General features: G+C 32.0%; 1 protein-coding gene across 1 annotated transcript in view; it reads right to left on the bottom strand.

Moving 5' to 3' along the window:
* Positions 1-127: 127 nt before the first annotated feature.
* Positions 128-12851, bottom strand: part of eIF2Bepsilon (eukaryotic translation initiation factor 2B subunit epsilon) — a 19962-nt gene continuing 7238 nt past the window's right edge. The window contains exons 9-24 of the mRNA XM_080176931.1: positions 12728-12818; positions 12019-12096; positions 10798-10888; positions 10451-10567; positions 9855-9937; positions 8749-8805; positions 8045-8153; positions 7764-7819; positions 6635-6723; positions 6067-6185; positions 4888-4959; positions 4665-4760; positions 3939-4041; positions 2648-2776; positions 2023-2094; positions 128-608 (exon numbers count right to left, since the gene is read on the bottom strand). Of these exons, the coding sequence (XP_080033057.1) occupies positions 510-608; positions 2023-2094; positions 2648-2776; positions 3939-4041; positions 4665-4760; positions 4888-4959; positions 6067-6185; positions 6635-6723; positions 7764-7819; positions 8045-8153; positions 8749-8805; positions 9855-9937; positions 10451-10567; positions 10798-10888; positions 12019-12096; positions 12728-12818 (1461 nt within the window). The 3' untranslated portion in view covers positions 128-509. The remainder of the gene's footprint in view (positions 609-2022; positions 2095-2647; positions 2777-3938; positions 4042-4664; positions 4761-4887; positions 4960-6066; positions 6186-6634; positions 6724-7763; positions 7820-8044; positions 8154-8748; positions 8806-9854; positions 9938-10450; positions 10568-10797; positions 10889-12018; positions 12097-12727; positions 12819-12851) is intronic.

Genomic DNA, 12851 nt, shown 5'->3' with positions numbered 1-12851 from the left:
CCTACATTAGTACATAAGCCGCCAAAACTTTAACAGCAGCAGCCGCCCTGCCCTATTTAAAGCAGTCTTTGTACCCTTATTCCAATAAAAAGTCATATCTCTTTGCAATTAGTAAAAACAAATAAGATGCTTTTGAACCGGTTTATTAATATTTTTGCATTAAAAAATATCACAATTTTTCAATAATTAAGAATAGGTATAATATATCAATAGGTAGTTATTAAATATATTTTTTATATGAATAACACTGTATAATATTTTTTTTCAATAATACTTCAAGGAATCAATCATTTAAAGGATTATTTTAATTTTAATTGGCCGAAAAGATAAAAATCAATACTATGAAATAATAACAAATGATTGTTTAAGAATGTTTTTGAATATACAATACACCAAGTAAAATTATATTTTGAATGTTTTCAAAGGATGAGCAGATTCAAAGCCCTGCAAAAATATACGTTGTGTGTATTATTTTGCGGATTTCTTAAATTACAATGTGCGGATTATTTTTAATCACTGTCCTCCTCTTCAGAAGATCCGCTTTCATCGCTATCGTCTTCATCTAACCAATCAAGGAATCCTTGGATCTTGGATTTTATACTTGTATCCTGAAAATTAGATTTTATTTTACAGCAAATATGGTTTTAATCCAGGGGGGGGGGGGACATTGGGCTGTTTGTTACACTTGTCCCCAAAGTTTTACAATAACGTTTACTTGTTCGTTGGCTTAACAAATTCGGGGACTTTTATTGAATTTCTATTGGTTGGTTCTTTAAGTTGTGTGACCAAACGTTTCAAATTCGAACTATAAACTACAGAAGGGGTACTTTGTGTATCATCATTGGGGATGGACATCAATTTATAGACCATTGTCTTATCAATTTAGATGCCTGGCTTTAATCAAAAGTACTAATAAAAAGATTTATTTCAGGCTGTAAGTAGCATGAAAGGGGGAGGGGCGAAAGTGACACTTTTTGTAACCAAAACTAAAAGTCAACAAAGGAACTCAATAATATTGGAGTGATTTTTTGTTTCTTTTTAGAAAATCTTTCTATTGGTCATAGGTGTGCTAAAATATGATTCAGCCAATGTTAAAAAATAACGTTGTAAGTTATATGTATATATTATAAAAAGATCTCAAACGTTTCGACCGATCGCCACATAATTTTCATAGAAGTATAGAAATGGTGCGGAGGAGGTTTTGGGCTATTTGTTGATGTTTGGTGTGGCCAAAACCCTCCCTCTCTCAACCAAAAGAAAAATATGCATTAATAGGTGGACCTAGTGTTAGGAAAAAATAAGAAGCTAATTCAACATTTAAGAATCTTTTAAAAAGATAATTATTAGGGTGGGTCCATTTCCCCCTTTTTTTTAGATTTTACTGTTATCATAAGTTGTGGAAGTCATATATATTATATATGTATGATCAGCCCCATTCAAGTTTCAAAAGTGACTTGGCTCTTATGGCTGCTGGCGCGCGGGGGGTATAATATGTGCCCACCCCCTTATAAAACCAAAATTTAAATTCCTTCAAACACAGGCATGTTACACATCAAAATGACCGTATTGAAATGCTGATTACGAATCTGAAAACCGTTTTGAAAAATATTGCTCCTAATTCGAATAAGATCTCATTAAGTACCTAAAAACAGCTGATTTAGTCAAAATTGTTCATTTGGTAGGTTTTTTGCAAATCATTTAAGACTGAATCAATATTTTTGAAAACGGTTTTCAGATCTGTAATCAGCATTTCAATGCGGTCATTTTGATTTCAATTTTTGGTTTTATAAAGGGGCTGGCACATTTTATACCCCCCGCGCGCCCGTTGTTTTTGGATTTAAAAACCTCTTTCAAGTTTCACAGGGTTTTATATTGGTCCAGTAACCATTGCCAATGTCTACTAATGTGAAATTCCAAAATCTATCCACCCTAATAATTATTAGCAAAGATTATTAAAACAACAAAATATATCACAATTAAGGACACAAGGAAATTTAGGAAAGGTTGGAAAATCCTCTGTACCTGTAACTTCGAAGACCACTTAAGGATGGCATCTTCTCCTAGAATGTCTAGTTCGTACAACAGATGTAACACCTAAAAAAAAGTTAGATAAATGATTGGAGCTACTTCAAATTAGAGATTTTTCTATAAAAGTTTCAAGATTGGTTTCGGATAAAAAATAATTTTAATCTTCTGTAAAAATAACTTGAATACTTCTAAACCAAAACCACATGCCAAAGCCCCTCTTAAAATTGAAATTGGTTGGAATGCCTACCTTACCCTTTTTCATTTCCTAATGTTATCACCCCCTCGTAAATGGCTCTGCACGCCACTGTCAACGCTATTTTGACTTTTCGTACATCGTAATGTGATTTTTATAACCTCTAAAAATTAAGGAAGATCATTACCCCGCAATCTCGAGTAAAGTTCATCATTTTAACCCCCCCCCCCCCCAAGAAAGTTTAAAATGACACCAAGAGCGATCAATCATCTAGATTTTAAACTAGAATCTTTTCATTTAAAGTATTTAAAACAAAAATTTAAATATTTAAACGGAGTCTTTTGGAGAATTACAAGTTTAAAATTGATTTTTAACAGACCCACCAACACAAACATAAAATTACTTGACAATTATAAATTGGATTACCTTGGCTATAACTTCCAGAATCGGCGGGAACCTCTTAATAAGTTCAGGTACAGAACTCAGGTAATAATCTTGTCCAGATTTTGATTGGGAATACTTCAACAGTAACTGTTTAAACTTCATAATATTAGCCTAAAAAAAGGGTAAAAGTTTCATAAATAGCTCAATGATACATTAAAAGTCTGCAATGGGGTAGTTGCAAGAAATACATTTAAGCTTAAATTAGAGAGACCAGTACTTTGTCTAAATCAGCCAATAGGAAACAATCCAGTCATACTATTGATTAGAAAGTGTACAGATTTTAGTGAGAAAAGGTGATTATTTCATTTCAAGAACACAATAAGTAAAAATTTCTCCGCTCCTGTAATGTGAAGCATGTGTCAAAACAAGTAATATAAGTCAGCTTTTAATAGTTTTATTTCTTAAGATAGAGCCAGCATTCGATAAATTATAACCTCAAAAATTTTCATCCCTAGTATAATTAGAAAAAATCGTGTAAAACAAACATAAATAAAGGTGTCTGCTAAAATTCTCCATATAAGTTTGACGGATTATTGTGCCAGTTTGACCACCTAGGTCTAAAATACTATCTAAACAAGGATTATACCTTTAACTTTGCTAGTAACTTAGGAGGTGGTAAGGTAAAGTCTGTTCCCAGGGTAAGAACTAAACAATTATCATACCTTTAACTTTGCTAGTAACTTAGCAGGTGATAATAAGGTAAAGTCTGTTCCCAGGGTAAGAACTAAACAAGTATCATACCTTTAACTTTGCTAGTAACTTAGGAGGTGGTAAGGTAAAGTCTGTTTCCAGGGTAAGAACTAAACAAGTATCATACCTTTAACTTTGCTAGTAACTTAGGAGGTGGTAAGGTAAAGTCTGTTCCCAGGGTAAGAACTAAACAAGTATCATACCTTTAACTTTGCTAGTAACTTAGGAGGTGGTAAGGTAAAGTCTGTTTCCAGGGTAAGAACTGAACAAGTATCATACCTTTAACTTTGCTAGTAACTTAGCAGGTGGTAAGGTAAAGTCTGTTCCCAGGGTAAGAACTAAACAAGTATCATACCTTTAACTTTGCTAGTAACTTAGCAGGTGGTAAGTTGAAGTCTGTTTCCAGGGTAAGAACTAAACAAGTATAATACCTTTAACTTTGCTAGTAACTTAGGAGGTGGTAAGGTCAAGTCTGTTTCCAGGGTAAGAACTGAACAAGTATCATACCTTTAACTTTGCTAGTAACTTAGCAGGTGATAAGTTGAATTCTGTTTCCAGGGTAAGAACTGAAAATGTATCATACCTTTAACTTTGCTAGTAACTTAGCAGGTGGTAAGGTATAGTCTGTTCCCAGGGTAAGAACTGATTCTAACACACACTGATTCACTTCACACAAGGTCGTATTCCTAAATCAAGAATGAATTGTTAAATTTCAATGTTAAAAAGTAAGAAATAAAAAATATATCTTTGCATTTTGAATCTTTTAAGTAGACTAAATATTTCCTCAAGAAATTTTCCGGATTTTCTATTCTTAAAATTAGAAATACATAATTTCTGTTTATTCTTAATACAAGGTTTTTAGTGGTATTATTCGATTTAAATTTCAATAAAATTACCTTTTAGGCAAATGAATTGTTGGAAATTAATACACAAACTCATATTTTATTATATTTAGCAGCTAGTTAAATCATTTTTTTAACTGTTTTTTTTTGCCATAGAAAAAACTTATTAATTTTTCAGTTTCATAATCAAAATAATATAATATACCTAATAATATAAAGGGTACGATATTGGACGTGAACCGCCAATTATGATAAAAAAATCTACCCCTTCCAGAGGTTAGAATAATTGATGCAAAATTTTGGACATTGCTGGTTTGTTCTATCCAATCAAACTTTATAAAAGTTCAAAAGAAAACAAATGTCATAACGTTATAATAAAACTTTGGGTACTAGTATAATTTACTGCCTCCAAGGTGACATATCAAATTCAACCTTTTATTTTTTTGGCAAAAAATGGATAAACTTACCAAGCATGTTTTGAGCTGTTAATTTCTAATACAAGGTTATCAGTGACAATGTTCCCGTCTGTTTCTGCTCTTTGTAAGCTTTCCATTACCTCTCTCCTACAAACATAAATATTTCATTGTACATTTTTATCTTCATAAATTGTTTTTTTTCTTGTTCTTATAAAAAAGTACCTAACAATAAGTTTAATAAGACAAAAATTAGATTGGTATATCAATGTCATACTTGAAGTTTTTAACATCATCATGTTCACCATCCTCCTCGTTTTCCATTCCATCCTCCAATTCTTCTCCATCACTATAATAAATAAAAATATCATTGAATGTATGTTTGTAGCCCTGATTCTCTAAAGTTAGGATTCAGATGCACACGGAGATTGGTTGTTAGAATCCTTTGGCCAATCATACATAGGTAAGGTTCAGGCACAGCTGAGTGTTTTCTATGTTACATTACAAGCTGACCCACAATTCTCATTCCATTGCAAAAAAAAGGTGATATTTGGTTTAAGTAAATATTCTTTTATTCAAACATTGTAATTTAAATGCTACATATGATTATCATTTCATTCATATTTTGGAAGCGTGGGAAAATTTTACGAGTGTGAGAACCTCGGTATTAAATGATGAGCTATCGCTCGATCATTTAATACCTTGGGATTTAAATACCCATTTATGCTAAATTTTGTTTGTTTAAATAACTCATTGAAGCTTCACAATCATTTCATCACTCTGGCCTAAAGTTTTGGCAGGTTTTCTCACTCCTCACAATCTAAGGGCATCTCAGGGCTTGAACTCGTTTTTTAAACATAGTTTAACATATTATTATTAATATTATTAAGTCTAAGTGTACTTAATATTGACAAAATGCATGGTAAAATTAAACACATATTTAATAACACTTGCAACTTAATAATAGCTTTCGATTAAGTTACCACACGGATTTTACGCAATACAAGCACGAACTACTCCTTCCTTTATCCATATGTAAATAACGAGGATCTTAAGGGAAAGACAATGGATGATAAATTGATATGCACCCTAATAATAATAAGCAAAATTACCATTGTTTTAAAAGTTTGAACGCTATGAGTGTGGAACCAACCAATTAAAATTAAATAAAAGCACCTCAAGATTTGATCCAAAAAGCAATAAATTCTAAAACTTATAAATTTAGGTGAACAGTGTCTCCTCCCTCCATGAGTAATAAGACCAGAAAAGGAATATTCTATGATTGACCAATGATTAGTAGAAGATTGGTTATTCAAAAAAAATTAATTTGTCAATATTAAAAATATGAAGATTGAAAAATCGTCAACCGAATATACAAAGGGTTACTAAAAAAATTAATAAAAATACGCCAATCATGAGAAAAATCTACCAATAAATTATAAGATAGTCATTATACCTGAGTTCATTATCAGCCCAGCTGTCATTAAGATCATTGTTGTCATCATCATCATCACTGAGCTCTGATCCCTCATCATCTGTTACATAAACCTCGCCCCAGTTGCTTGCTCCAACATCCTATATAAATATAATCCCTCAAAGCCCCATTTATTAGGGAGATAAAATTAGTGGTATTCTTATTATTTTTTAAAACTCCTATGAACTAAAAGGATCTCTTCAAAAAGAGAGTTTACAATAATCACTTTTAGTCGAGTTATAAAATACTTCAAATATCACCACAAGGACACTTTGTAAGATAAAATAAATAAGTTGCTTATTGCTTATTTTGTATCACATTGATGCAACTATCAACCCAATGATCACTTATTTTCCTTCCTTCTTTCCAAATAAATGTTCAATTATGTGCCAAAGGGACATTTAACCATTTGTTAGAATTACCAATAAGATTCAAAGACAAAAATTTAACATTTTCTAAAATTAAGTTCTTTTTCTCTAGAAGAAAAATCAATTTTAATGTACAGAGTTTAACTTACAGAATAGCTTTGCTCCTAAAATTAAGAACAAACCTTTTCATCTTCATCCTCAAAGTCTTGATCCTCATCCTCAACCACATAGTTAAATGCGCAGGGACCATATTCTCCTTCTAGCATAGTCACTAGCAAAGATATATAAGCATCATAATCATAGTAATCATGGTCATTGTTCATGAATTTTCATTTTATGTTTGAATAAAGTAGGTACACTCAAAATAAATAACAAAGGGGGGAGGTAGCTTTTGCAGAATTCCGTAAAGGTGTGAGTTTTAAGACTTTAAATTAGGGGTAGAACTCTAAAATTTTGAATAGTAGTTGCTTTTATAAGGCATAAAGTGGATTTGTGAAAAACGGCGGCCGAAAACAGTCGATTTTTTTTCGCGTTTTATCGCCAAATTAGACAATTTTGAATCATTTGAGACTAATTTTTTTCTAAAAAAGTTCCTCTATATTTTCTCCTGACACAAATAGTTCTATACTACCATATTAGAGCAACTACCATACTAAATTTTAGAGTTCTTCTCATAATTTAAAGTCTTAAAACTCACACCTTTGCGAAATTCTGCGAAAGCTACCTCTCCCATAATCAAATTCAATATTATTCCCCAAAGTTATTATGTTATTGAACCAACGAATAAGAAACTGACATCATTAAACTTTAGGGACCAGTGAATAAAAAGCCCAAAGTCTTCTCCCTCCCTGAGGTACATTCGTGACAAGTCAACAAGTGAATAAACTAAAAATCTGTAAAATGTGCAAATCAAGTAAATCCTAATGAAGGATCATTAAATGACAAAATTGATCAAATAGTGAACATAAAATGATAACTAATCAATAATCATCAGACTATCAACTTTTGTCATTGATATAGAATGATATCAAAAAGATATAGTTATCTTTATTAATCTTCAATTATTTGTAAATAGCCTTATTTGATAAGTTTAAAAATATTTGATATTTAACTGGATGTTTTATCATTTAAAAAATATTATAGAGGGATATAATCTACTTGAATGTGGCCATTGTGGCTATACAAAAGTGTCTCGTTCAACTCTATGACTACTTAGGTCTAAAAACTAATAAACTATGACAACTTCTACTACTTAACACACACCCACACACACACACGCACACACACACACAGACACGCACAAATGATTACCTTGTCCTTCTCCTTCATCGTCTGAGAAGCCATCAGATTCCTTCACACTTGATATCCTAAATATAATAGATATAGAAATTATAGTTACCTTATCACTTAATTGGACCAATAGGAACATAGTGAAGGAACAATTTGGCCAATTCAATGGTTTAATACATTTATTTTTTTTCATTTGATTTGTATAATAAGTGAGAGATAAACTGTTGTTTTTCCTAAGATGGATCTTTACTTGGAGAAATTATTTTCTTCTATTTTTATATTCTAATCTATCTATTAAGTACCTTGTTCCTTCAGGTATAGACTGTTCAGGATGTAATATTGAATGATGTCCAACTATAACCTTGCCATTAATTTCTACTCCATCGGGAACTTCAACGTTCTCTCCAACTACAGTTTTAAATCATTGAATGGCTAACTAATATCAAAACACTAAAATTGTGCTCATTCTGCCTCATTTAAATTACTTAAACTGTTTCTTAATAAAATCTGCAAAAGAACTACTTTATTTGAAAAATTGAGACAGTCAATAATACTTATAACCTACCAAGCTAAAATGTATTTTTTAATTTTTTAGTTTTCAATTATACTGTGATTGTAATCAACAAATAGACTATTGCAATATTTTGATGGAATTGTTATTGGACTGTCAAGTCTTACTGTTAAGTAAGAGAATCAAATATACCTACCATTTATAATTTTAAGGGGGGGGGGGGGGGGGCGGATGTGCCACTTTTTGAAACAAAAAGTAAAACGCGCATGATTTGGCGAAAGAAGGCAAAAAATTTTCGGCGGGAGCGGCGATTCCGCCGCCGTTTCTTCACAGTTCCATATTGTTCTCCACAAAAGCAACTGCTATACCGAATTTTAGACCTGTAACTCTTTTATGGGCTGAGATCATGCGCGTTTTACTTTTGGTTTCAAAAAGTGGCACATCCGCCCCCCCCCCCCCCCCCCTCCCTTTAAAATAGTATTCAATGATTTCCTAAGCAATCTTTAAGAATGCACTTTGCCCCAATCATAGAGTTTCTCATGATTATGCTTCCTAAAAATAATGAAATTTTTAAAAAACATAGGTACCTATTCTGAAATTCAAACAAAATTTAAGCATTAAACTAAAAATCTTTTGCGGTATCTCTCATTTAAAAAAAAGATAAACATACTAGTATTCAAGATAAACCTTATTTCTCGTACTCATTCGAATCCGGTGGATAGGAACCGGTTCTCATCCATACGAAAAAAACTATGTCTAGCATCGTATTATATCCAGCTTTCTTCGAATATAAAAATGTACAATCATAAGATTAAAAACAGTTTTTTTTTAGCCCGTGCCTTCGGCACCTCGGGGCTAAAAAAACTTATCTTTTAATCTTATGATTGTACATTCTATATCCGCGGAAAGCCGTTTATAATACGATGCGAAAAATAACTATTAAAAGTAGTGATGGGAATCCGAATCCGGAATCCGAATCCGGAATCCGCCCAATTTTCGGCCAATTTTGGAATCCGAATCCGGATCCGGAATCCGTTTTTTATAGCGGATTCCGGATTCTAAATTGGTAGGCTAAATTTAATTTAAATAGGTTAGAAAATACCAAGCACATTTTTAGGACATACGTAGCACTTAAATTTTTTAATTTACTAATGTGATGTAAATGTTTTAGTTATGCTGGAAGTCAACACTTTAAACAAATCAAGGCTTCAACCAAGTAACATAGTGATAAATTAACGAAAAAAGCTATCCCTCTGTGACGGACGGCCTTTTAAAATACTGCTAGAATCCGGAATCCGAATCCGGAATCCGCCAAAAATAAGAATCCGGAATCCGCAGGAATCCGTCACTTTTTTGACGGATTCCTTCAGAATCCGGAATCCGAATCCGGCCCAAAAATTCGACGGATTCCCATCCCTAATTAAAAGTAACATGATGTCTGTGAATCTGTGTGTTTGTTTGTGTCGCCTGTCTGGGTCTGATCTCGCTAACCACAGAACGTATTTTGTTCTCCTTTACAATGTATCTTTTCATAAGGTCATAGGTCCTGCAAATGTTTTTTTTTACAATTTATGGGGAGGATAACAGAAGAATTTTTAAACCTGAAACTGATGTGTTTTCTCCAATTTTAACTTCGTCCTCCAGACTTGATCGATTGATTGTACATCCAGGCTCAATATTCACTCTAAAGAATTTTTTGAAGAAAGTTACAAATGTTGCCAAAAATACAGTAAAATATAATATCATACATACATATAATCTATTCAAATATAGTAAAACAAAAAATAGTAAAGTTATAAGACAAAAGTTCCTTGATAGCTATAGAACTAAACACAATTATCTGGTGACCGTCAATGACGTACTGACATCCAATAATTATGAAGTTGCTCCGCCACCAAACATTATAACTGAATGCTATACCTGTTACCAACATAGCTGGTCTTTTAACCAATACAAGTTCCCTTAGCAATTGAACTCTTGTAAACACTATTAACTAGTAACCGTCAATGACGTACTGACATACACTAAATATAAAGTAGCTGCACTACTAATCATAATATAACTAAATTCTACACCTGTTACCAACATAAGTGTTTTGACCAATACAAGTTCCCTTAGCAACCCAATGACGTGAATGACGTACTGATATACACTAACTATGAAGTAGCTGCACTACTAAATAAAAAAAATTCTATACCTGTTACCCAAATAGGTGTTTTGACCAATACAAGTTCCCTTAGCGACCTTAGCACTGGAACTCTTGTAAACACTGTTATTCAACACACAGACTTTGTCCGTTTTTCCAAGGATTCTTCTGAAAAATGATAAAATATTAGCCCTTTATTAGGATTTCGGAGGGGTATTGTCATACTAGATTATTTGTTATACTTCGCTAAATAAATTTTTGAATCTATCAATAAACAAAAAGTTTATTGTCATTGTTACTGACAAATTAATAAGGACGAACGGACACACGAACAGACCCTGGCTATAGAGTATATATTTTATCAAAAAGGAAGTTTGCATCCATACTATAATATTTACCTTTCTGGTACAATAGGATAAACCCATCTGTTGAGAACCTTTTCATGTACAAGTCCATACAGGTATGGGTTCGATACGCGGCTGCTGAAATCTGAATAAAACAAGATTAATTTGATTGAAAACTATACCTACTTAATTCCTTATTTTAAAAAAAAATATGTGTAAAAACAAAAGGAAACTATGGAAAATATTTTCCCGAATCGCTTCGAAACCGATTAATATCCGGTGGATTAGAACCGGTTCTCAGGTATACTGAATTTTTTTGTTTAGCATCGTATTATATCCAGTTTTCTCGGCATTTCGGGGCTAAAAAACTGGTTTTAACATTGTACATTTTCATATTCGCGGAAAGCTGTTTATAATACGATGCTAGAAATAATAATGGTATTTCTTGAGGCAAATCTGATGAAAAATGGCCAAGATACACTAATATATATAGAGACATAAAACTTATACTTGGGCAGATAGACATCTAATTATGCATAGAATGACTGAAAATTATTCAACAATGAATTGAATATTCTTTGAAAATCGGTTATAGCATGCCAAAGAGTATGCAAGAAAGAGAGCAAGTGATTCTAAGCACCTTCCAGCAGTGATTCTAAATGTTTTTTTGGTTAATATAATAAGGTTATGTTTAATATCATTATAGCAATTTAAAAAAAATAAGTTTCACTATGTTTTTATATGAAAAAAAAACTTTAAAATGTTAGGCATTTTTTGGGTTATATATAATCAAATGTTTTGTCGAGTTCAAACTGCTGTGACATTAAAGTAAATGAAAAATGTTAATTTATAAAAATGGATGGTAACTTGTAATATTGTAAACAGTTTTATTAATGTACTTTCGTAATTTACAGCATTTCATTATGTTTTGGTGTGTTATTTTATTTAAACCTTTAAACTCAACAAAACATTTGATGATATTTCATCAAAAGACAAAAATGCTTAACATTTCAAAGATTTATTCATATAAAACCATGGTGAAACTTTTTAGTTGGTATAACTGTATTAATCATAACCCAATTCACAAAAAAAATATTTAGAATCACTGCTAAAAGATGCTTCCTCTCGTTCGTGCATAGTCTCTTTCAAAAAGTGGAACAGACAGACAAACTTTTCCAAATTAGCATACCTAGCATCTATATTTTATTACTTGTCTATGTATTTGTAGGTTTGAATCTATCCATAATCTTTCCAAATGTTTATAAATCCTGTTACCTGAATTTGAAACTTGCATGTAGATAGTTGAATCTATCAATTCACTTTCAATGATTTCATTTACCATTCTGTCCATATCTAAATAAGGACAAATACGTTCATATGTAGAACTAGCAAAAATCTATTTTATTCTTTTGCACAGAACGATTAGAATTGAGAAGGCTTGAATAAAGCGAAATATATTTTCTACTAAGAACTAGTTCTTGTTGCGTAGTATAGCTCTATGCCGCGCGTTTTATTCTTAAATTAGGGATGGCCCAACATTGAAGGGGCGCATGTGCTTCTATATTATAAAGACTATTATGTGGGTTATTTCTATCTAAAGGCAAGTTATCTTGGAGGGGTGGTAGTACCATTCCCAAACATTTATAAACCACGTCTATGAGAAGATACATTGTTAAGAAGAACAATATCAGTTCAGAAATTAGCGAGACCATTCTGTAGTATAGTTAGACATCCTGCTACTTTTATATAAAGATAATAAAACTAGTGCTGTCAATGAGAAGCGCGAACAAAATGAACAGTAATCTGTTATACGGTATTATCATAGCCAATTTAGTAAATGTAAGGTTTTGGCAAAGCCTTTAGAAAATATACAATAGAACCATTTTATAATCATCTCTGTGTAAGAAAACTGCATTAAGAAACTAAGAAACTATTTAGATGTAAACTGCGTTTCTATTGAGTAGCTGGTCTGATAAAGAATTACCTTGAATATCAAAGTTGTCAGAGAACAGAGAGAGTAGGATGGGAGAACAGATGTATATTCCAGAGTCGAGGATATCAAAATACACATTCACCTATACAAACATATCCTATTTTATAAAGAAATA

The sequence above is a fragment of the Acartia tonsa genome, chromosome 11 (assembly GCF_053477335.1).
Source record: "Acartia tonsa isolate MP-2025a chromosome 11, ASM5347733v1, whole genome shotgun sequence".
In the NCBI taxonomy this organism is placed as follows: domain Eukaryota; kingdom Metazoa; phylum Arthropoda; class Copepoda; order Calanoida; family Acartiidae; genus Acartia; species Acartia tonsa.
Note: the sequence above shows the minus strand (reverse complement) of the source record. Positions and strands in the feature narration are given on the sequence as shown.